This window comes from Wasmannia auropunctata, unplaced genomic scaffold (assembly GCF_000956235.1).
Source record: "Wasmannia auropunctata unplaced genomic scaffold, wasmannia.A_1.0 LD334196.1, whole genome shotgun sequence".
Lineage (NCBI taxonomy): Eukaryota > Metazoa > Arthropoda > Insecta > Hymenoptera > Formicidae > Wasmannia > Wasmannia auropunctata.
Window position 1 is genome coordinate 213,852 of NW_012028694.1, and position 23,358 is coordinate 237,209.

General features: G+C 40.7%; 6 protein-coding genes across 9 annotated transcripts in view; 4 read left to right on the forward strand and 2 right to left on the reverse strand.

The window, feature by feature from the left end:
- The window catches only part of LOC105459335 (trichohyalin), a 10,830-nt gene extending 6,301 nt beyond the window's left edge, over nt 1-4,529 (forward strand). For both annotated transcript variants that reach the window (XM_011705275.1, XM_011705276.1), the window contains 16 exons: nt 57-339; nt 435-549; nt 655-769; nt 857-979; nt 1,149-1,499; nt 1,756-1,926; nt 2,011-2,166; nt 2,251-2,358; nt 2,466-2,741; nt 2,848-2,902; nt 2,993-3,134; nt 3,221-3,329; nt 3,416-3,525; nt 3,613-3,754; nt 3,834-3,937; nt 4,043-4,529. In XM_011705275.1, coding sequence (XP_011703577.1) covers nt 57-339; nt 435-549; nt 655-769; nt 857-979; nt 1,149-1,499; nt 1,756-1,926; nt 2,011-2,166; nt 2,251-2,358; nt 2,466-2,741; nt 2,848-2,902; nt 2,993-3,134; nt 3,221-3,329; nt 3,416-3,525; nt 3,613-3,754; nt 3,834-3,937; nt 4,043-4,112 — 2,430 coding nt within the window. In that variant the 3' untranslated portion in view covers nt 4,113-4,529. The remainder of the gene's footprint in view (nt 1-56; nt 340-434; nt 550-654; nt 770-856; nt 980-1,148; nt 1,500-1,755; nt 1,927-2,010; nt 2,167-2,250; nt 2,359-2,465; nt 2,742-2,847; nt 2,903-2,992; nt 3,135-3,220; nt 3,330-3,415; nt 3,526-3,612; nt 3,755-3,833; nt 3,938-4,042) is intronic.
- A 57-nt stretch (nt 4,530-4,586) lies between these two features.
- On the reverse strand, nt 4,587-8,202 carry LOC105459336 (G patch domain-containing protein 1 homolog). The gene is made up of 3 exons (XM_011705277.1): nt 7,895-8,202; nt 7,437-7,809; nt 4,587-7,250 (listed from the first exon to the last, which is right to left on the reverse strand). Exons 1-3 carry the CDS (start codon nt 7,956-7,958, stop codon nt 4,868-4,870), a joined length of 2,820 nt encoding a protein of 939 aa, XP_011703579.1. The 5' UTR covers nt 7,959-8,202; the 3' UTR covers nt 4,587-4,867.
- Nucleotides 8,203-8,291: 89 nt separating this feature from the next.
- On the forward strand, nt 8,292-12,726 carry LOC105459339 (ubiquinone biosynthesis protein COQ9, mitochondrial). Its single transcript, XM_011705281.1, has 5 exons — nt 8,292-8,664; nt 11,319-11,516; nt 11,650-11,993; nt 12,086-12,304; nt 12,390-12,726. The coding sequence occupies exons 1-5, from the start codon at nt 8,613-8,615 to the stop codon at nt 12,417-12,419; spliced, it is 843 nt and encodes a 280-aa protein (XP_011703583.1). The 5' UTR covers nt 8,292-8,612; the 3' UTR covers nt 12,420-12,726.
- On the forward strand, nt 8,672-11,145 carry LOC105459337 (glomulin). 3 transcript variants are annotated; one of them, XM_011705279.1, is made up of 2 exons: nt 8,672-9,174; nt 9,234-11,145. In XM_011705279.1, the coding sequence occupies exon 2, from the start codon at nt 9,274-9,276 to the stop codon at nt 11,062-11,064; it is 1,791 nt and encodes a 596-aa protein (XP_011703581.1). In that variant the 5' UTR covers nt 8,672-9,174; nt 9,234-9,273; the 3' UTR covers nt 11,065-11,145. The 3 variants fall into 3 exon arrangements, with proteins under 3 accessions (XP_011703581.1, XP_011703580.1, XP_011703582.1); XM_011705278.1 differs by having other exon boundaries at nt 9,264-11,145; XM_011705280.1 differs by having other exon boundaries at nt 8,672-9,168; nt 9,264-11,145.
- A 397-nt stretch (nt 12,727-13,123) lies between the features above and the next one.
- Nucleotides 13,124-14,986, reverse strand: LOC105459340 (suppressor of cytokine signaling 6). Its single transcript, XM_011705282.1, has 3 exons — nt 14,456-14,986; nt 13,767-14,299; nt 13,124-13,680 (listed from the first exon to the last, which is right to left on the reverse strand). Exons 1-3 carry the CDS (start codon nt 14,747-14,749, stop codon nt 13,317-13,319), a joined length of 1,191 nt encoding a protein of 396 aa, XP_011703584.1. The 5' UTR covers nt 14,750-14,986; the 3' UTR covers nt 13,124-13,316.
- Nucleotides 14,987-18,258: 3,272 nt separating this feature from the next.
- The window catches only part of LOC105459342 (rho GTPase-activating protein 20-like), a 184,053-nt gene continuing 178,953 nt past the window's right edge, over nt 18,259-23,358 (forward strand). Inside the window, exon 1 of the mRNA XM_011705284.1 lies at nt 18,259-19,281. Coding sequence (XP_011703586.1) covers nt 19,090-19,281 — 192 coding nt within the window. The 5' untranslated portion in view covers nt 18,259-19,089. The remainder of the gene's footprint in view (nt 19,282-23,358) is intronic.

Consider the following 23,358-nt stretch of genomic DNA (forward strand, 5'->3'; position numbering starts at 1 on the left):
TAATAAATTAATAATCTATATTGGTATACTCGTTTTATTTCTTTCGATTAAAACAGATTGAACAGACGAAAGCCAAGCTCGATGCTGAAGTAAAACGTTTGAAAAAGGAATTAGAAAATACAAAGTCTACCACATCAACGAAGATCACGGATCTAACTACGGAGCTTACGGAACTTAAACGGGAGAGAGAAAAATTAACGTCGCAACTTAACAGTGAGAAAGAAGCGAAGGAAACCGAAGTAGAGACACTTAAGAAAAAGATAACTTCCTTAGAAAAAGCTGGGCAAAATACAAAACGCATGAACGAGATGAAAGAAACTTATAATGAAAAAATATCAAGTACAGTATATCACATGGGATTTGAAAATTTTATTGCTTTATTTCTGAATTTATTTCTCAAATTTATCGTGGACCTAACGTGACAAAATTTTCAGATCTCGAGAATGAGATTAAGAAACATCAGTACGAGCAAGAGACTCTTACCAAAAAATATCAAGAGCTTACGAACTCAAAGCTACAGGTTGAAAGGCAGAATGAATCTCTGAATAGGTAAACAGCAATTCAACACTAACGGTGTGAGGAGTAAGAATTCACTGCCAACAATATTGTATGCCTCATGTAACTTTCTTCATTTAATCTTACTTTCTATTGTAGCAAATGCTCGGAGCATAAGAGAGACTTGAAAAATATACAAACCGAACTTGAAGAGTTTCGTAATTCGTTGAGAACGAAAGAGAGTGAGTGGCGATTAGAGAAATCTGCTCTTGAGGTATAGAGATTTCATCATAAGATTATTATTAGTTATTATTATAAACCTTTGTTTGAAAATTCTTATTTCGTTGGGTTATAATTTTAGAGCCAAATTCGTGACAGTCAATTACCGAACAAAGTTATTGTAGAAGAATTAAACGATGAAGTTAATACATTGAAGAAAGAAAATTCCACCTTACTGGAACGATTGGAAGATGTGAGAAAAGTGGTACGTACATATTATCTATTGTATATGTTTAATCCTACTGTTTCAAGAGTATGCAAATCATCAATATATTGTCCACTTTTGGTTCTATATTATTTTGGATAAACTTCAAATTTAAATTTTTAATGTTACTCTTACTTAAAAAATTGATTTTAATTATTTTAATTTACAGAATGATGACTTGTCTACAAAACTGAAAGATTATCAGGCAGTTTCCAAGATTCATCAAGCGTTAACACCTGACACCACGGCATTGGAGTCGGAAATCCGGAAATTAAAGAACGCTTTGGCAAACATGGAAAAAGCCAAGAAAGCAGATCTAGCGCAGTGTAAAATGCGCTACGAACATAGAATTACGGCGATCAACGACGAAATACAGGCAATCCAGAATCAATTATCACGGTACAAGCGCGAACGAGATACTTATAAGCACATGTTGGAAGGCGCGCAAAAAACTATAGGCGAGTTAAAGTCCACGAGACAAGGTAGACTCTCTAATGCATCCTCAGGAAAATCGGATGAGGTAAGTAGTTAATGATATAATTTAAAATTAATTAATGTATTTTATTAATTAAAATTAATAAAACACATAAAAATTAATTAATAAAATTAATTAAAATTAATTAATGTGTTTTATTATACCAATATCTTTGAATTATTTTTTTAAAGATTTTGACGATATTCTTAAAAAATTGTATAATTTTTACTGTTTTCTATCCTCTCTTTACTATTAATTCATTTCCTATAATATCAAAAAATATATTTTCCTGTTATTCTAGGACGAAGAATCGTCAAAAGCTAATATATTAGTACTAGAAAAACAAATCAGTTGTATGGAAGACGAACTTTCCGAAACAAAACTGGAAGCTTCTAGGTTGAAAGCTGAATTGGTTTCGGAAAAATCAGCTAGTCACGTTAAAGTCTCTGAACTGCAATCCCGAATTAATGAGGTAATTATATTAGATTTATTATATGCGCGCGCGTGCGCAAATAATAAATTTCCAAATATATCATTATTTGTTACGATATTGCAGTTGGAGGAGGAGCGGTTGCTCACTAGCGGACGCTCAAAGATTCCAGGATTGAAAGTACGTATGGAACTGGCTTGGCAAAAAGAAAGAGAAGAACATCAAAGATTACTGCAAGAAACGGCAACGTTAGCACGAGATTTGCGACAGACGCTATTCGAGGTACTGATTAGCAGTTTATCAAGTAATCACGATGACATAGTAAATTCAGACTTTTTACGTTTCTACGAGCGTTGTTTTTTGCAGATAGAAAGAGAGCGCAGCAAGGAGCGGCTTGAAAATAAAAGGAGACAAGATCAGCTAAAAAAAGTGTTTGATGAAGAGAAGGATGAAAACAAGAAAAAATTATCGGAGGTAACTAAAATTTGTATACTGCTAAATCTAAATATTCATCTGCACTTTGAATATAAAGTCGTCAAAAAATTGGTCATTTTTTAAAAATTGTAATTAATCAATTTTAGTTGCAATGCGACTTACTCGAGCTGCGTGACGCGCACGCAAAGTTACGAACGAGCAACGAGAAAATGAGACGTGAAAAAGAGCGGCATGAGAAGGAGAGGCAAGAACTCAAGGAAATTATATTAAATAAATGCAAATTGGAGCAAACTGAACTGCGGAACATTAATATTCTTATGCAACAAGTACAAGATTTGTTGCAGCTGTTTCCTGAATTAAATACCGTAACGGAGAATGGAACGCCCGATGTATACACTCCAACACCGCCGAGACGATTGAAGGTACAATGTGGATATTGATTAGAATATTAATAACGACATAACATTATGACAATTATTAACATCATCTAAAATTATAAACGCTTTAAAAATATATAATTATTCGTAGGGACCAAAATCTAGGGAATCATCACCAATGTTGGAAACAAAGAGCGACGTCAAAGGTATTCTGAAATAAAACTTTATGGATTTTCATTATATATATAAATAATTTATTGTTAATGTCGTTTCAAATCGCGCAATCGTGTTTGCAGTCGTAACTCCAATACTCGGCGAAAGAACCGAAAAATTAGAATACACTATTAAAAAATTAATGGATGTGGCGAAGGAACTTAAGGAATCAAAGAAGACGGCAGATGAAACGAATGTAATGCGATTGAAAAAATTAGGCAAGAGGTGAGCTTTTGCGATTTATAATTCATCTGATTTTTTTTGCCAAACCAGTGTGAGAACGTGAAAAATATTATGTTGCTGTATTTTAGAGCGACGTCTGTAGAAAGCGATCCAGGTAAAGGAGTAGTGTTAAATCGCGGGAAACCACGTTTAAAGAGAAAGAGTCTCTCTTTAGAACAAACGACAGGGCGTCAAGAGGTAAATACAGGAAGTCATATACAGAAAGTCTCTTTGTAAAGTACAAATTCACCTTTGACTACTGTTAACTTTTGCATAAAATATAGTCTCCAGCTATTTGGGGCACGGACAGCAACTTGTCGAGCATGCAATCGTTGGAGGGATCGGAAGTCGAGTCTCGCGGAAATAGTCGACAGAGAGATTCCAGTGTAGACAGGTATCGAAAAAATTACGTGAATATCTTTTGACGCATAAAATAATGAATATACTTGATTAAATGATACTTGATAATTATTATATTTAGCCGCCTTTCCGGAGGCTCGACAAAGAGCGAAATGTTAGAGCGGGATAAGAAATATGGCAAGGGCATAATACGAAAATTAACGCACAAATTAACTAAATCGTCCAGCGTCGACGACCCGAACATGACCGACTATTCGCTTCAGGCAAGAAGACATTTAAATATTCGGAATTATTTTTATTTGAATAGAACGTTATTTATTAAAATGATTGAATACTTGACAGACATCTGGTTCTGAAACCAGCATCAACGAAAGTCTTAAGACGGAGAAAAAGAATTTAAAGAAGAAATTAACAGCGATGTTTAAAAGAGGTTCAAGAAGCAGCAGGTACGTAAAAAAAAAAAATTAAATATTATATATATAAATATATAAAAATAACTTACTATTAAAAAACAAAAATAGCAATATCTAATAAATAGTATACCTTTTCAGCGTAGAAAAAAAGACTGGAACCGGCAATTCTAGCAGACCTGCTTCGAGGAACTCCATGACATCGGATTAATACTCCTGCATGTGCGATCTTATCAAGAGACTATTTTGACTAGACGTCATGATTACTTCCCAAGGGAAAGAGAGAGAGAGAGAGAGAAACATTACATTCGATGACACTGTAATAAAAAGGCGGACTGCTTAAACTCGTATTTAAATTATTATATATCGGGATGATTTTGTTAATAGAAGAAGTAACACGTACACGTGTATCCTCGTATGTCGATAGCATCCAATCGATTTACTTAAATCCTTAAATTACGATAACGTGTTAATATTCAGAACAAGTAATCCCCGTTTAATATATCCACTTTACGAAAGTTTTTCACAGATAAGAGATGGCTCGTGCATGAACATGAGTGTGTGTAAAATATACATATCCTTTGTACAATGTACAATCATTGGAAAATATATAATGTATAAAGTTTCACTGTCTGTATATCTCGGAGTCATTTGAAAAATACCTTGAATCAGATTGCAAATCGTGTTAGATTTGTTGACATGCTCAGAACTGCTTTGAATCACAGTTCAAATATCATATATTTTCAGTCTATATTACAGATGTATGTACATGTATGCAGTGCGAAACAAGTGCATAAATATTAATTAATCAAACAATATATGGAACAGTCTTAGTTGGACATAAAGCATCTTGAACGTCCTTATATACAATTATATTGTGTACTCGACAGGTATTTTCATCACACGATTGTAAATCGATTTATCATTTATATTACTCGAATCTTCAATAGATAAAATGAACGAAAATCAACGTTTCGAACGTTTCTCTTTCTTAGACTTTTTCTTGTGCTTGGGGCTCTTATGGTCTTTATGCTTATGTTTCTTCTTCGATTTTTTCACCTTGTCTCGTTCCACCCACTTTCCACCGAGTTTCAAATCATCCGTGCTTTTCGATACCACGACACTTCGAAATACTGGCTTCAACATTTGGTTAGTGTTATCAGCTTCTAGCTGCATCGTTGTTGTAGGGTTGTCTTGTTTCAATAATCTCTGTGGCAGAACGGGACCATACATATCTGGCACCGCAGTCTCTACGTTCTCAGTTACGTCGTTACGATCCGTAGGATCGATTTGCGATTCACCAGTAATTGGCAAACTGGTTTCCGAGATTTTAGACGTCGCACCTTCGTCATTAACGCGTTTCGGTTGCGTCACCAAGCTGTCGAGATCTAGTTTCGCGAAGATACCTCGCGGCGGCGACGTGTTGCGTTGCACATTTATCTCCTTCAGATCTTTTCCGATCAAAATCGATTTGACAGCCTCACTGTCGACATTGTCCTCCGTCTCGCTGTCGGAATCCTCGCTGCTGCTGAGGAAAATCGCCTTGAACAGATCCTTCTTTTCTTCTGATTGATCTTTGAACGCAGACATCGGCTCGGGAGTTGTTCTTTCTTTCTCTTTTACTTCCTGAAGTGTTTCAGGTTCTAAATTATTTCTCACATCTTGTCCGACATCTTTTGACGTTGCAGAGGGAATATTTTGAATACCCTTGCCAAAAACTTTCTCATAGGAAGCTTCGAAGATTCTAAACTTCTCAGAGACAGGCTCCGAAGGTTGATAGATGTTAGACGGAATATTATTGGGACCAGTGCTGGAAATCGTTTCGTTTATATTTTCTTCCGGTTTCCTCGACGGCTGGAGGATTTCCTCCACTTGTGACTCAACCGTATCCGTAGCTTTCGTGAATTTCGATGTACTGCACCAGTCTAAGGAATCAAAGACCGAAAATCTCGCCGCTTTCCGGTCCGTCGCGATCGTCGCACAACCGACCTTCGGTTCGGGAATATTGAATCTCTTGCAAACGATACTAGCCGGCTTCCATTCGCTCCGCTGTCGCGTAAGTTTGCCGAACATCTTCAATCTTACCGCTTCCTTCACGTCCTTTTCCGGATCCGTTCGCTCCGTTGTATCGTCAGCGCTGTGCACAAATTTATCCGCCATATAATTATTCGCGCGCTCCAATTTTGCCGCCTGCTCGAATTCCTCGCGCTCTCGCTCTCTCTCCCAATCGGTCATAGAAAGTGGTTGAATGCTTTCGAACTTGTCCGTCTCGCCGTTCTTCAAGAAGATAAGATACTGCTCGAATCGTTTCTGCTTGTCCGGATCAGACAGGAACAATTTCTTCGTTTCATTCTTATCCGATGAATCACCTTCCACTGATTTATCCGTGCTTGATTGCGTAGATTCTTTAAAATCTTCCAGTTTCTTTAAACCACCCTGTCCGGAATCGACAATGCCGCCTTTGACAAAGTTTTGCGCGTTCAATTTGTCCAGCCAAGAGTTGCTCGTCGTCTTCTGCTGCTTCTCCAATTGTCTTCTCTCTTCCGTTTGTTGCTTGCCATGTAAATTCAAGGTTTTCGAGATAATATTAGAGGCAACGGATGCGCTCGATGGCACCTGTGGCTTCTTCGAACGTTCGCCAGAATCCTCTAAGATCCGCGCTCTGTCTGTGGCATTCAACGGCTCCTTGCGTTTATTACTTTCTATCGGGGTTGCAATCGGCGGATAAAACCTACTTTTCCTAACAGCGTGTACCGGTGCGAAATTCTTTGGCAATTCCGGAGGTTTGAAGACCTTCTTGCTCTCCAGTTTCTCCTTCGCGCAAGTAAAACCCTCGACACAATCGGTCTGCGAGCTACTCGGTTCGTCCTGAGACCATCTTGTCTTTGTCTTACGTTCGGGGCCCAAAGCAAAGTCGTAGCGCGACATGTCTTCCTTCTCGTATATATCCTCGTCGTCAGCCTCAAAGGCACCGACTCCGAACGCCTGGCCGCGAATCGACAATTTCTTGTTTTTATCTCGAACGCAAAACGCCGGGGTGTCGAAAAGGTTGATGTGACCGGAGAGGACTTTCCGCCTGTCTAGACCCGAGTAGCCGATGCCAAAATAATTGTCTTTCGGTTTACACCGGAATGGCTCGTAATCGTCGGGTGCAAAAGTAATATTGGTGGAGTCGTCGTCCGAGTCCTCAGAATTGCTCTCTGCTCCCATTTCAAGATTATCCTGTGCCAGTTTTAATTTTTCATTACGCAACTTGATCTTCTGCTTTTCTTTCTTTGTCAGTCTGGAACCGACGCCTTGACCAGGTTTCCAGCCCATTTTCTTAAGTAGAACGATACCCACTGTTTCTCTGTAATTACAACAATATTAGAAATCAATATGACTTTGTTTAAATATAAACAAGAAGTATGCATATAATATGAATATAAATCAAGCATGCATCAGTAAACAATTAATTTCCTGCTCTTTCTCCGACAAAAATATGCCTTTGACCATTTAAAAGTTACAGAAATTGTTAATTTTTACAAATACTAACTTGACAGGTTTCAGAAGCTCTTTCAAGATAGGAGTACCAGGGATAGGACCTTCTTGACTTATCCTTTCCCTCTTCTTTCCCCTCTGTCCGTGATCGTCATAATCGCTGGTGGCACGAATGCCCTTGGGAGCAATCCCGAAGAGACTCGTGTCCTCCTCGTCCATAAAGTCTTCCGGTCGTTGAACGACGTTGTCCGCCTTGCTGCTCCTGGAAGACTTGAACTGCTGCGGCCTCCAGCCATCGCGGGTGCCGACGGTGTTGAAGTATCCCGCCGAGAAGCCGCCCGTGAACGCCCCGTGAAACCTGCGTCTACCCTGGGCGTCGTAGGCGTACTGATCCTCGATCGTGACGGGCTTCTTTCGCGGGATGTTCTCTGCGAGACCGAGAATTATTTCCGATATAACGCAACGCAAAATTATTTATTCTTACGCGCCGTAATTTATTTTGTTTGCGTTTACCTTCGTCCAAGGGGTCGAGAGGAACGCCGAACGTCGCGTAATTCTCCTCGTCCGAATCGCCCATTTTCGAGAGAGAAATCAAATTCTCGCGACGTAATCTCTCTCCGTTTGACTCGGTCAAGCGCGACAACTTTAATCAAACGCTCCGCGACCGTTGAATCGCAGTTGAAATCACGCGGAGTGATTGAGGTTAGAAGACAGACATCACATCGTTTGACGACTCGACGAGCACATATACATACAGAACTCAGCAGACGGCTCCGCCGGCCGTGAATGCGCGTTCATTGGACGCAACCACATCAACGCCACACTTCAGCTGGGACAAAAAGAGCAAAGATTTCTTTTCCCCGATTGGCCAAGCCCCACGTGATCCCCCATGCGCCTCCGATCCACGATAATGCGAATGTTAGGTTAAGTTTATCTGATTTTCATTGATCTTGCTATTCCGCGAAAAGTGGAACGCTCGACGATACGAGCATCCACATTATCGCTTTCCGAGACTGCTTCGAGAGATGTGGCTAACGTAGATAATCCGTCCTTATCTCTAACCTTGAAAAAAAACCACAGGTGCAACCGCTTGGACGTAGCGATCGCGCGAGGTCACCTCGTGGAAATTTGATCTCGCCTCGAGAACAGGAATATGCACGTTTCGTCGGGATACTCCTTAGCGATCGCACGGTAGAAGCTCGAATAACCCGAGACTGGCACACTCGGCGACATGGCGATGTTTAATTCCTTCCGCTCGGCGCGGAGCAAGCTAGCAGTGGCCGGTAAGCGAATTGGTGACTTGTGAAAGATACCGAATCTCCTGTCATGCATCACGTTTCGTCTCGCCTTGTATTTCCTCCCACGAAGGGATCTTTCTCTCTATGATTTTTTTTTCGCGTTGTCGAATTTCTTTCGGTTCGATCGTCGTTCGATCAAGTCCGTTCCATTCCGTGAATACATTTTCGCATTGAGAGCAGGAGATTATTGCGTCATTTTGTGTCTCGCTCTTGCGCGGAGACATAACCTCGCGTGAGGACGCGTTTTCGAGAATTGAACGACGAGAAGCTGCGTGTCGTGCAACCCGAACGGAGACGTGTCGGAAGCATGTTAAAAGTCACCGGTGACGGCTAGCAAGAGGAAGAAAAAAACCCTCGTTTTTTTGGGAGATACTTGTTTCTTTTTCAAGGACGACAACAGGAAAAATATACGTATCTGCGTATTTCTTTGATGGAAAGCTCGTAAACACGTGATTGAACAACCCCGAGAAGGAACCAGGAACAGAAAGGGTAAATGTATGTATGTATGTATATATAGAAGGTACATGGAAATGTTTCTTGAAGAATAATTTTAGCTGCATTTTACATGTTCTCGCCATCGTCAGCTTTACGAGCATGTTGACGCGGGTATTCGTCAACCGGGTCACCGACCTTCTCGACGAGTGTAAAACTACGGAAATCATACAACTTTTGAAGGAGGATCGCCTGATCACTGAAAGTGGCTTGAGCGACATCGTGTCTGCCGTCGTTCCGAATCTCACGAGCTCCGCGTCACGACAGAAGAAAGCGTCGTTTGATTGCTGTTCAAACGTATTGACGTTCATAGCTGAGAATTGTGAGGCCACCGTAGCCGTAAACGTATTCCCGAAACACTTGAAGCACGCGAGCGATCATGTGCATTTCTGTACCATCCTGGATGCAATGCGTTCTTGCCTGATGAGGATAGAAAGGAAGGATAGAGTAATTTTTCGGTGCTTGAAATCCATCAAAAGCTACAATAAAGCTCTACCACTGCCAGACGAAATTGATGATCCGGATGATCCAGTGATCGACAGAATTATATGTACGTATAAGGCAATCACCCTGTTCTTAGAACCGTTGATACGAGAGGCGAAAGATATCGATTCTAAGGAGAAAAAGGACCATGGACTCGGGCTCGGGGATCATCTCGTGGGCTTTCTTATCTCTCTATGTGAAAAACCCCTTTGCTGCTTGGACAAATACATAGGCGAAGAAACGGCGTATAAAGAACTCGTGGATATTATAGTGACACACGTACTTCACTTCACCGGAGATATATTATATTTTTTGGATATTGTCGGCAAACGTAGTAGAAAACTTATTTCCGTTAAACCGCTACGTAAATACCGTCAAAGAAACAAGGAACTTTCTTCGCACAGCGACAAGCCCTGCGACTGGACTTTTAATGTATCGAATACAGAGTATGCTAATTTTTACTTTTATATAATTACCAAAGAGAACAATTGGATAAACGTACCACAAGTATATAATTCTTACTACGTTCTTGAGGCGTGTACATATTTTTTCAAGATATTGCTAAGCGAAGATTATTCAATCCACAATGGATTAATTTTCATGGAAAACGTTGTAAAACGGATTCCACGTCGCTCCGTAGATTCTGAGGTGTTAAGACTGGATATATATACAGAGTTGTTTCAACCTATCATTAAAGTGATGATTTACTCTGATAATGATAAGCAACGGAAGAAGGCAGTACGTGTTTTTCAAGACTATATCGAGTTGTTTAACTTGGAAGCTAGATACACTATTATGTTGTATTTATATGAGATTGCCGAACATTCTGGTCTGTTGAGCTTCATCACTGGCATTTTTAAATCTTCCATCATCGAATGTCTCGATTCAACTCCACGAAATCCCCAGTTTCTCGGAAGGAATATGGAATTGTTATTGAAAAAGGTTTGCAGTCTGCCACACGGAAGTTCGTCCGATGTCGTGGAAATATCAGATGAAATCATTACTGCACTGAACTTGCTGAGATTCTTGTTTATCAGAGATAAAAATAATGAGACGGGCGCTTGGAATATGATAAATATGTTAAAAAAGGATTATCTGAATCCGTTGAGAGAAGGCATAGACTTGTGCAGAGCACATTGGAGAGTGAAGACGAAAGATTTGGAGCAACAGAAAAAGGATTTAGCTAAAGAACAAGATTACAGCAAGATAATGAAGGCTCATATGGAAGTTGCATTGACCGTTGGCGGTGAACAATTACCAGTTATGCCGATCGCTGAAAAAATTTCCATTTGTTATCAAGTGATAAATGGTTTAGATGTAATGGAAAGTATTCTTATACGAGTTAACGAATGCATAGACATGAATGAAAAATGTGTGGAAAAGTCTGATGGATGTACTGAGTCGAAATAAGATCAATCAATGAAAATGTCATGCTATTGTAAAGTTGTAATTGTTGTTTAAGATTTAATAAAACCTTTTTTTTTAAATCTATGTCTTTTATTGATATCATTAGGCATGTCTGTGATAAATTATAAATATTACATGAAATTAATACTAATAATTATACTAACATTAGCAATTCCTATGTCTCTTACTCTTATGTAGCATACATTTAATGCGTATCTAATGTAGATAATTTTAAAAGTAAATATTGATTTTATTAGGTTTTAGACGTTTATGGACTTGTAGGGCTTTGCTGGCCGATCAGTCTGAAAATGATAATAGTAGAAAAGCAGAATCGCAGCAATCTATTCATGAAGAGAACGACGAGGAGTATGAGAAAAATATTAAGATAAAAATACTTGACGCTTCTTTAAAATTTGTTCCCGACGTGGGATGGAGCAAACAGGCTATCAGTGCTGGTAAGTTTAAGCCAATTATTTTTTATTTGCTACCTTAATTTTTATATTATCGCGATTTACCGTGATATACGTTATTTTTATTGTACATACAAATTAAATAAAAATAATCTAACTGAAAGTTATGATGCCGAAGGTGCTGAGTCGATCGGATATCCGGGCGTGATACACGGATTATTTCCAAACGGTAGCGCGGCTTTAGTACAGTATTTTTATTCTACGTGCAACCGGGAATTGAATCAAATTCTGGAAAAAGAGGCGCTAGCCATCAAAGCAAATTCCTCGAGTTCACAGAAGACGCCGGAACAACAGATTTACGATGCCGTGGAAATACGACTGAGAATGGTGATCCCCTACAAAAAAACCTGGCCGCAAGCAATGGCTATTATGTCCCTTCCGCCGAATGTACCGACCGCCTTGGCAAATTTATTAACTCTAGTCGATGATATCTGCTACTACGCCGGCGATAGGTCCGTTGATGTAAGTTATTGTAGATGTTGCTCTTTATCTGTATAAGAACGATTTTATTTGGATACGTGTGCCGTTTAAACAAAGTACATTACTTCGATCAGATTAACTGGTATACCAGGAGAATGATATTAGCGGCTATTTATAAAGCCACTGAATTGTACATGTTGCAAGATACAAGTGAAGACCATAAAGAGACTTGGTTGTTCCTAGACAGGCGAATAAAAGATACTTTACAAATACAAACACTGCTGTTCAACTCAACCAAGCCAGATGAAGCCTTAAATCGTGTTACAGAGACGGCTACAACTGTTTTTATAACGGTAGATTATTTCCGATAGATTATAATTAAAATTGTAGGTCATCTCTTTGATATACTGTATATATAATTATTTTTTTTTGTTCTAGGCTCGCAATATACTTGGATTGAATAAATGAAAGCAGCTAAAACAGATTAATAAAAGAAGATTTTAGGAAACGAGAGGTTCTATGAATGTTCTCAAATAAGTGTAATTAAAAATCTTTTATTAAAATTAAGAAAGAAGTTTATTTGGGAAAACCTAATTTTCTATTAAAAAACCAAAGTTAAGAAAGGAAACATTAGCACATAGAGCTAATTTATTTTACACAGTAATATATTTTAACAAAATCTGTACAATAAAATAGGTAGCAAATCTATATTATCTTCATGCAAAATATAAAGATATAAATGTTGATTACTGTATCAACATTTTTTTTAACAATAGATTAGAAAACAATTATTCGTTTACCCTGCATATTATCATAATTAAGTATAATCATCGATCTGGAATCAGCTATATAAAAATCCTACTGCTCTTCACATTTTGCTATCATAAAATAGCAGAAAAAGTTAAAATCTTTATCTATGATAATTAACTTACAGAAATTTTATTGCAAATTTCTCCTTACGTAAACTTGTAATAAATATGAAATATTCTCTTTTCATATATATTCAATAAAAATAACATATAATACTTAAAAAATAACGTTAACATTCAATTTTTTAATAATTTACAGTTATCTGCTCAACATTTTTTTGATATTAGATAATGATACATCATGATTTGAGAAAAATATTTCTGAAAATATTTTTGCAAAGTATAACATTCGTACTGAAGATAAAAAAATTTTTCAAATTTATATATGTATATGGGTGTACATGTGCGTACACACATACATACTTTTGCTGCCATTTCATCATAGAAGTCTATTCTCGATCTAAACCACTCTTTTTATTAATATAGATATATCTTGATAAAAATAATTTCATTATTATAATCTCAACATTCTTTATTTCTTTATATCTGTTAAATTTTAATAATGCGCTTCTTGAATATATCCTTTGATAGTTTTTGGCAAAGGCAACTTGTGTATATTATCTAATCTAATATACTGACGAATGACAAAACGACAAAGATATTGCAGACTCCTTACTTGAGTAAATCTGCTCACTGGTTTCGTTAATCTGACCGGAAACGACGGATATCCTGGATATTTTGGCCTCGAATAACAAATTACAGCGGATTGGCTGAAATTCATGGAGTGATTTATTAACGCAGCCACCGAAGTGAAGCCTTCGTTCTCGGTTTGATTGCACAGAGAAAATAGGCCGCCGCTGTGTTCCATACGCGCATGCAGCATCTTTCCAGATGACTTAAAGCTGAGTGTTAGGACGTATCTACAGAGATAATCATATATAGAAGTTTATTTTAGCATCTATGAAAATATAAAATCTTGCAAAGTCAAATTATCCGATGTATATACCTGTCATCTGACGAATCCCGAACCAGAAATGCACCATCTGGCTCAGATATGAGTTTGGCATCAGCTTCGTCTCCTGATATGGGACCCCAGTACCATCCATATTTGCTTAGATTAAGCAGCTCCTTCGCGAGGCTCGCTTTGACTTTATGTTCGTTATTTAACGTTTCGTTCACCCCAGGAGCATCTGTTATTGCATTAAAAACTGCCACTGTTGCATCAGAATAGGTGGGTTGCGTTGCTTCGCCGACAGTTCCAATGTCGCTTGTCGATTTATTTTGCTGTCTTGTAGGAACTGTACGAAGATTTGGGCCAGTTGTACCATATCGCATGCTGTTAGCTACACTCTCCTCGATGTGGCAGGAATTTTCGAGCACGTCACCTAGTCTGGTTTCACACAAAAATCGTCTGTCCGACGAGGCCTGCTCGCTATTCGAAGCATCTCGCTTTTGGCAAGAATTAAGAGACTCAATAACGGATATAACGTTGTTCTGCTTCGTACCGGAGCAAGAACTCGTTGTTTCTGTCTCTTTGCTCTGAAAAAGAACGAAATGAGAGAGGATTATTTCAGACCAGACACATGTCGCGCAAAAGGAACAGAGAGATCATCGCGGAGGAAGAGTAAAGAAGAGATCCCCTGCTCCAGACAAAGGAGGGAATGAAGAAGTGCGGAGGGAAAAAAAAACGCCTACCTTCTTCTTGGACTTGCATAGATTCTTCAATAACAGGTGTTTCTTGACGTTGCACACGAAATCGAGGAACGACAGCCTGCTGCCCGACGGGCCTCTGAATCTGTGCACCTCCGTCGACCTGGTGTCGCTCATCGGGTCCTCCCTCTTGTACTCCTGACGCCGATTACTCTCGCACCGTCGGAGAAGCGTCGCGAGCTTCCCGCCTGGGTTTCCCCGCCTGGACTTTCGTCGCGCGCCCGCTTGCTCCGCGGCGATGCCCGCGGTCGACTCCGGGTCCCTGCTCTGATCTGTCATGCTTGTGCGCGGTAGTGTCCGTGGGGTCCTCGGAGCGAATTGTTCCACCCGCCGTTCCTGCAGCCGCGGCACTCGCACACGCCATCTATTTCACGCGGCCGGCGTGCTCGCGATTACTCCGAAATTATCTCGGAAAACCAGGCAGCGCAGCGGATTGTCAAAAAATTCCGTCGGGCAGACACCAGTAGAAGATGTCGCTCGCCCTTTTTTGTCGGGGTGCCGTCTAGTACTCCGAGCACCCGACAGAGCACACCACACCTCAAGTTGGCGAAACATATACGTTAGATTTATCTCCAACGATGAACTTTCTATTGGCGTTTTCGGACGGAGCGGGTTTGATCGCTCCGAGAGCGATTAATAAAACGTCATACGCTCCTCTCGTCTAATGAGAAATCTAAAATAGAGCAAGTGACGTCATTAATCGCTCTCGAACTCGCTCCGTCCGAAAACGCTATGTCTAATTGGAGATTCCGATCAACTTAATTAAAAATTAACAAATTTGTCCGATAAAATTTGGATACATGATGATTGTTAATTTTTTATTGTTTAACACCTGAAAAAAAAAGATTAGATAAAGTTAGAGGATACAGAGTCGCTGAGGAAGAAATTATAAATAATTTGTCTTTGGCAGGAATTTTAATTTATGTCGCGATTCTTTTCGGGGAAAAAAAAATGCGCGCGCATTATTATGAGACAATTATGATTATATACAGTAAACAAAATTATGCGAAAAAATGAAATAATAATTGAAAACTTAGGACACACATATATATATTATAATTAATATATACATATCAGGACATATAATTATGTCTTATTTTTGAAACAATTAGTAAGTTTGGAGTTTTAAATGAAAAATATATATTTAAATTTATTAGAGATACATAACGTAGAGATCATCAATGAGAAACGACAAGATCAGAGACTTGAATATATATGTATTTTCCTAATTTTCTTGTAGAAATTTCTATATGATCTAGGAATTTCGATTTATTTCCAGCATTTCTCGTATGCTCATATATAGAAGCGCGCGGTTTAGAAAAGATCGATTATATTTTTGTTATTCATATACTCTTGCGCGTTTATATACTGGTTTATACGGCGCACCTTGTTCAGCAACTTCGACGGTACATAAGGCCGCGCAAGGCCGTGTACTTTTCACAGACGCATGATGAGAGCCCGTAGAAGAAATCGTAGAAACGGCGAGGGATCAAGGGTGAAAGGTGCGAATGTCGCTTCCGCCAAGTTTCAATTTGTGTATACAAACGCACGCGAGGAGATTCGGACTTCATTTCGCGTTTGTGAATAGCTACTTCGCGGCGAAAGGAAAAACGTTATATTAACCATCGATTTCACCAACCTTTCTCAAGACAAGTAGCAATCATTGAATCTTCGGCGCCTTTAATCTTTCCCTATTTCCCGATCAATCTGTTGATAACTATCGAATCGCAAATTTCTAATTTTAATGAGCAATTGATTCCACAGGTCGCGAATTCAGAACTTGCAATATTTGAAAGAGAGAGTATGGATAAAGTCAGATTTATATGTATATCTAAAAACTCAGCATCTCTCAGAATTATTTCTCGCTAAAAATCAACTGTAAAAGTTTATTGCAAAATCGTTTTGACACACTTGTATCGGACAAATTAATTTCTTACAATAATTATATGTAATTAAATATAGTAATATTGTATATATAATTAATTTCTTATAGGGTAACTGTCCCTATTAGTGTGCTCTGTACCTATTCATAAAAATATGACTTAATGAAATATAAAAGCACACTAATAGACAGGGGACAGTTACCCTATATATTAATGTTTATTATTATATATTATTATATTGTTGTAATAAAAAATTAATTATTATTGAATGTATAACCAACTACACTCATGACGTGCGAATGTTTATTGTTAGATACGAAGCATGTGCGTTCCGAATACGCCCCCGATCGAGCTCCCGATATACGCACGCATATTCACGCGTTATAATATAGGGCATTCATGATGCGGCACGCACGTTTACGAGCTTGGACGGATATCGAACGCCGCGAGGTATAGCGATGCGTTATGCAACCGATCGGGACATACGTGCGACGCGATCGGCGTAGAAATGCGCTTTCTAATAGGTCTTCGTTATTTATAGGCGGGGAAGGAAACGCCGGCGACGTCGACGCCGCGCGCGTCGTTGAGATGTCTTCTGTCAACGACGCTCGCCGGCGCGGCCGCGCGCGGACCGCGGATATAAATCGACCGTTTTCCCCGATTTCTTATCGCGTGGACGCGGCGTGCACCTTCTGCGACTTCCGATTACGCGTCCGATTACAAGTTCTCGCGAAGAAACAATGGCTTTCGCCTGAAGAAACACCGGATGTCGCGCGATGCACCTTCGCCTATTCAATATCGCGTAAAAGCGCAACGAAGCGTAATTGGTCCCGTGATTCGTCACACGGCAACATCACGTTTCGCAGAGATTATGTCTTGTTGAACGAAAATCGATTCGTTTTAATTACTCTCGTGGCAAAGAAAGGAAATGTTTTGGAGTTTCTTGGAGAGAGAGAGAGAGAGAGAGAGAGAGAGAGAGAGACGAGGAAAGGAAGAGGAAAGGGAAGCGCGTTTAATAGAAAGTGAGACTAGCGCGTCTCGTATTTCCCATTAAAAAAAAACTCTTGATCTTAACTTTTAATTAGGAAAAAGTTCTATTTCGTCTATCAAGATTATTTCTAGGTTGATTTCCTCGACACAAGTCAATGTATATCATTGCTAAGATGAAGACAAAAACTCGGCACAGCGTTCAAGTTCGAATCGGTAAATTATTATTAAGTATACGTTCGTTTTATTATACTTGACTTTCTGCACTCAGATTACTCACAGAAACAGGCATTGGAAATCGAGAACCAAAGATTTGTTTCTCTTATTTACACCTTTTTTAAAACATTTTCTGAAATGATGGATGTTTACTGGAACACGGGAGGGGAAAAAGCAAAGAGTAGCGCAGAAAGTGCAAGTGCGAACCGCCAATCAATCCTAATCTAATCGAGAAAGTGAGAGATTCATTTTACATTTTATTTTCATAAGTTAACGACGTCTATGAAATTGGTACGAAGTTATACGTACGGTATATGTATGAAGTTGTCAGCAACATTGCGCGCGAATAGAGTGTCGCGCAGTAATTTAGCCGCGGAGACGTCCGTATATAATATCGTGGAGATTGTGCGCTCACCCGGTCGTTACATCATCGGTCTTGAACGCCCGGACCGCGGGCGTCGTCGCGCGCGCGACGCTAAACTCCTCCCGCGGCGGGGAGGAGGGGGGCCATGTTTTGTTTACCAACGCGAGCGGCGCGCGGCTCCTCGCACGCACCGACGCAGCAACGCTAGGCGAAGTGTGGCGCGAGGAAGGAGGAGGGGGGGGGCGCGGCGCGACGGCGGCGGGCGGCGGTTAGTTAGTGGTGGCCGGCGCGACGGCGGACCGCGTGGTAGGAGGCTGCCGCGATTCAATTTCAGTCGAAGCGCGTCAGGCAGACGGAGCGAGCGATCGGCCGAAGGCAGCCCCGAACAGGCGGGATCCTGCGACAGGCGTTCTTCCTTCCGCGCCTCGATTTTCGAATCCTCGAGACGAAAAGAGAGGAAGAAAACAAAAGAGGCCGACTCGTGCGCGTGCCCGCACCCCCCGTATGTCGCGCGCGCGCGGTGCCCCCGCAGGTGCATGAATGTAGCTACGTGTGGCCGCGCGTCGTCGGCTCTCTTCGCACGCCTTCGTCCCCTCCCCCCCGTCCTCCTCATTCAGCTAATTTCATTCGCGGCGAAGGAGGCTCGTGTGCATGAGTGTTTTACCTCCAGCATCCAGTCAGTTTTTACGTCGCACGCGCGCGCGCGCGTTGCATCGGTGAGAGAGATCGCCATCCGGGACTGTAATTCGGGTGCGAGATATACTTCCGAGTCGCGGAGCGGAGAGCGCGAGTCGTACGCGGAGGGGCACAGACAGCGCGAGTCGATTTTGAAACCGGCGGAAAATGCAAATGGCGGCGAAATTGTTGGAGTATCTACTTGAAGTCCGCGCCGGCCTGTGCGGACCAGTGCGCGCGATCAGTGATGAGTGAACCGTGACCGGGATATCTCGTTTCCCGTGCGAAACTTGGAGCTTTCGAGATGGACATTGGACGAGGGCACGACGTTTATTCGAGTAATCACGTAACTGCATAACCGATACGACGCGCGATACGACGACGACGACGACGCCCGGTTGTATGCCGTCATCGTGTGTGTCACCATGAGCGGCGAGAGCGGCTGGTGAGGAAGGAAGGAAAAGGATTCTGATCGAGTGTGAGTTCGATCGAGAATGGAATTTGGGAGCTACAAGGGCGCGGGACCCCGCGTCAGGCTGCGCCGACGTGCGGAATTGGGCAGACGACTCACCAGGAGGCTGTCCCTCGTCGCGAAAATGCCGGCTGCGATTCTCAGCAGGGCGAACCCGCCGGAGCCGAGACCGGTCGAGATCACGGCGATTGCACCTGACAAGACGCAGCTCACGGTGAGTAAAGTGGTCCTGTGTTGACTTATAAATGTGCCCGTTGATATCGCCCGAGCGATATACAGTCCTCGCTGATCATTAAACCTTATTCGTGGTAATTGAGGGATTTGATACACAGAAGTGAATGAAGATGAGGTCGATGTATTTAACAGTTAATAAATATTTAATTGACTAACTTCAATTCAATTAACTTAAGTTTGTTTGTTTATAATTTAATTAACTAACTTTGCGATAAATAAATCGTAATAATATCGTAAATGTGTACATTGATGACGACGTAAATTGTCTAGTGAGAGAGTCTTTAAACAAATATTTAAAATACGTTCTGCTAGAAAATTTCACGGGAGTCAAAATAATTGATACGGACACAACTACTTGTTATAAAGTTATAACAAATATCGGCTTTGACCTCGAGCGTTGAGTATTCCGCTCGTCGCGCGAACTGTGAAAGTACACTTCCGACATAATTATAAACAGAACCGATTGCAGGACGTACAGTATATTGTTGTCGCGGTTTTTTTTACATTTGTTCGTCGTTGACATTGCGAAGAAATACAAGCATAAATTTGAATCAGGAAGCCGGCGCAAAAATTCCAAGGTAGAAATTGAAACGGAGCCGCAGACTTCGGCGATTAATGTAGCGGCACGTACACATCGAGCTGTGTAAATGCTACACATTATATTACGGGAGTAAAAGGTGTTACCTTCGGTATATTTCATGTTCTCTCTCCGCAGGGAAATTCTCCGCACGTCTCGTTCTCGTATCTCGCGGTCCGCTGATTCGTACCGCTTTCGCGCGCACATTGTCAAATAAGTATCTTTGCAAAATTCGCATCCTGCTTTCAAAACCGTGATTCATATAATCGATGCAATTTTCAGACATAAAGATAAAAAATCGATAGTTAAATACCTTATACGAAAAAGATGCTGCAAGCGCGAAAAGTGCAAATCGCGTCGATTATAATTATTTCGAATGACGAATGTCGCATAAAAATTCTGAAGGAAGAGGAAGACGTAGGAAACCGGAAAGAGATTGCGGAGAGACATATTGACAATGAAAATTTACGTTGGGATCGATATACGCGTATTCTCACGGCTCGCGAGTGTGAATCGAGTGGAATTATTTCGCGTGTCGCGGATAAAGGGAGCACCGCGGATGCGTGCGAATTAATGCATGTAACGTCGTTTTCACACTTGCTCCTTCACGCGCGGTGCACGCGAGGAAGCACTTTTATCCGGATGCCATCGAGGAGCGAGAGAGAGAGAGAGAGAGAGAAATAAATCTCCAGCCTCCCGATACACGTCGGCTTCTCTCGCGCGTTTCCGCCGCGATCACACGGTGAAGGAAGTTGCCGGATACACGCTCGATCGCGCGGCGAAGGAAGCGCGTCGGCGTGGTACGTACGTACATACGCGCGTATTATTGCGTCGTTCGCTGAACCCCGACGTCTCTTCGCGCGTAATCGGTCGTAAGAAGGAAAGCGCGATCGATGACCGGTGCTTTCTATCCGCGCGCGAAGTGACGAGTGACGTGTCTCTCCCTCTCTCTCTTTTTTTTTGCCTTTTTTTCCGTTACGATCCGTCGCGAATCTCGGATCTCGAACTGGGTCGGCGAGTTAGCGTGGGTCGATGTAAAACCGATTCGATTTTACGGCGCACACATAAATGCTGCACTATCGACAAGCACGTCGATTGATTATTGCAGTCGCGATTATGGCCACTTCTCCTTTCCCGCGAGCTAGTACTTTTGGACTTGATCTATTTGCTCACAGAGGCATCTGAATGTTTTGCGAGTCACGTTTTAGCCATAGATAATACAAAAATGTTTTGAAAATATAGTTGTATAATTTCGAGAGAGCTTAAGTGAAACAGCTAGAAACAGTGTCGTTCTTTCGAGTCTAATAATTTTATATAGAGAAATAATTTTTTTGAAATCCGGATTTATTAGATTTGCTATTACGCATTGCGTAATAGACACTTTTATGAAGAATTTAGTTTTTATTCTAAAGGGGCAGTTGTTGAAGATGATTACCGAGACGCAATATCAAAGGCATTGCGACGTATACAAAACTTACAAGTCAACTTACGAGCTAATTTAGATCACCCCGCAATAATTAGCACGTTTGGCGGTGCGGTCGTAATAAAAATAATCAAGAGACGAGTTAACGGTATCAGCTATATACACCCAGGTACTTAAAGTAGATTGCCGTTTCGCAATTCACTCGTAACTCTAAGCGTACGGATAATTGCGACGCGGCTACGCGCCGACGCATTCGTGCAAAAGAGTAAAAGTCCGCGGTCAGTTAAATGCCGATATTCAACCGCAGAGGGTTAAAGGAGATTCTATACACAGCGCGCGCACGTGCGTTTGTGTGTGACACGAAACGGTAATCGCCAATATTATCGCTAATACCGCGCGGCGGACCGTTGAGCCGGACGAGCTCTTAGCGAGATCTCCCGACGATCGCGTGATAAGTGGTACGCGTGATTTACGTTGTAATTACGTCCGATAATGTCTACGTCTGCGTATGTGCGGGCTGCCCGCAGAAAATTGTTCGTTATGATTTCTCACTGTTTCCCTTTTTAGCCGAAGGTATCTCTAAGATTTTTCTATCTCGGGATATGCGTAACTCTGGCTAAAATTAAAACTTTTCCATTCCCATTGAATCGAAGAAACATTGTACTCGAGATTTGCAGCGCGAATTATCAATTGAAATACAGCTATAGAATTACTAATAGTTTAAAAATTTCTTAGATTTTGGGTTTTGGATTTTAAAGAAATTTAACATATCGAGTTTACAATGAGTTATTAGAAACATACTGCTTTTTCTTTTGAACAACGAAATCGAAAGCAAATATTAGAAGATACTTCTATATTAATAAGCGTTCATGGTTTTCGATCGTATGTCTATTTCCCATGTCAATATAAAATACGTTTTGTTACGCAAGAATGTCAACAGCAAGGCGAAATCTCGCTGCTGTCCTTGATGGCAAGTTAAGACGTACTCGTAAATCTCTATAGTCTAATCTTTGCAGCTATCTACGAAAGTATTTGAAGTATCCTGAAATATTGGCGCGTATTATAAAATGCAAGCGCGTTCGACGTTTCCGCAGTCACCTAATTAGTTGCACAATTATGTCGCGTTGTCCCGGTGACGGAAAAGCCATTATCGATGAATTATATCCCGCATAAATGGTGTCGCGTGTGTCGCATAAGATACCTTGATATATTGCGGATAAAGATAATCCGTCTAAAATATAGCAGAGATTTATGAAATGGATCACGCATACATATATTACGTCTCATGTAAATTCCTTAATTTTCGCGTTTATTCTGCACACAATCTGTCTTCGCAAATAAATTACGTTTATCTTTTATAAATTTCCATAAATTTTTGCATAATATAAACGTACTCTAGACTGTACGAGTCCGATGAAAGTATATGTCTGAAGCCTGCACAAATGCGGGTATTCTGTAATGCGACGTAAGGTGTTTTTATATTGGTCATAAATATCATAGAAGGAGAGAGAGAGAGAGAGAGAGAGAGCGGGTATATTGTGCATCCTTCGCAAACATTATTTTTTTCGGCTAATCGACGCGCGAGGAATACTTAAAGGTTGTTGACCCGCGTCGCCCGCGAACGCAAAATTCACTTTCGATTGCCGAGAGGGAAGCAAAGCGATATTAATCATCTTTTCTTGATCATGTCAGGGCCGATTACGTCTTCGATTTTTTTCACTGTTTAACTCAGGATAGCCATCATCATCAGTTAAGATAGGAAATCTTTTTATTTGCATAAACTATAATACACTGCTCAAAAAAATTATGGCATAGAAAAATTTTGAGCAAAAATTGGTCAACTTTGGTTAACGGTAACTCCGCGAAAAATCATCGTAAAATGATGAACTTTTTTTCAAATGAAAGCTTGAAATCTCTACTTTAAGATACTGTGAGTCGATTTTAAATTTAATGCACCCCTGTTGCTGTAAACTCTTAAATCTAATAGCATGTTTGCCACACTGAAAATTGCAAAGTTTGAACGAGAGATCGGAAGAGCACACGTCTGAACTCCAGTC

Excerpts from the sequence above, each read along its gene's own strand:
- LOC105459340 (XM_011705282.1), bottom strand. The coding sequence starts at position 14,749 with ATGACAGATCAGAGCAGGGACCCGGAGTCGACCGCGGGCATCGCCGCG. Across the intron at positions 14,300-14,455 it reads TATGCAAGTCCAAGAAGAAG|AGCAAAGAGACAGAAACAAC; the intron begins GTAGGCGTTTTT and ends GTTCTTTTTCAG. Across the intron at positions 13,681-13,766 it reads CGGGATTCGTCAGATGACAG|ATACGTCCTAACACTCAGCT; the intron begins GTATATACATCG and ends TTATCTCTGTAG.
- LOC105459336 (XM_011705277.1), bottom strand. The coding sequence starts at position 7,958 with ATGGGCGATTCGGACGAGGAGAATTACGCGACGTTCGGCGTTCCTCTC. Across the intron at positions 7,810-7,894 it reads TCTCGACCCCTTGGACGAAG|AGAACATCCCGCGAAAGAAG; the intron begins GTAAACGCAAAC and ends TCGGTCTCGCAG. Across the intron at positions 7,251-7,436 it reads GAGCTTCTGAAACCTGTCAA|AGAAACAGTGGGTATCGTTC; the intron begins GTTAGTATTTGT and ends TTGTAATTACAG.
- LOC105459339 (XM_011705281.1), top strand. The coding sequence starts at position 8,613 with ATGGCGATGTTTAATTCCTTCCGCTCGGCGCGGAGCAAGCTAGCAGTG. Across the intron at positions 11,994-12,085 it reads CCGGCGATAGGTCCGTTGAT|ATTAACTGGTATACCAGGAG; the intron begins GTAAGTTATTGT and ends TACTTCGATCAG. Across the intron at positions 12,305-12,389 it reads CTACAACTGTTTTTATAACG|GCTCGCAATATACTTGGATT; the intron begins GTAGATTATTTC and ends TTTTTGTTCTAG.
- LOC105459337 (XM_011705279.1), top strand. The coding sequence starts at position 9,274 with ATGTTGACGCGGGTATTCGTCAACCGGGTCACCGACCTTCTCGACGAG.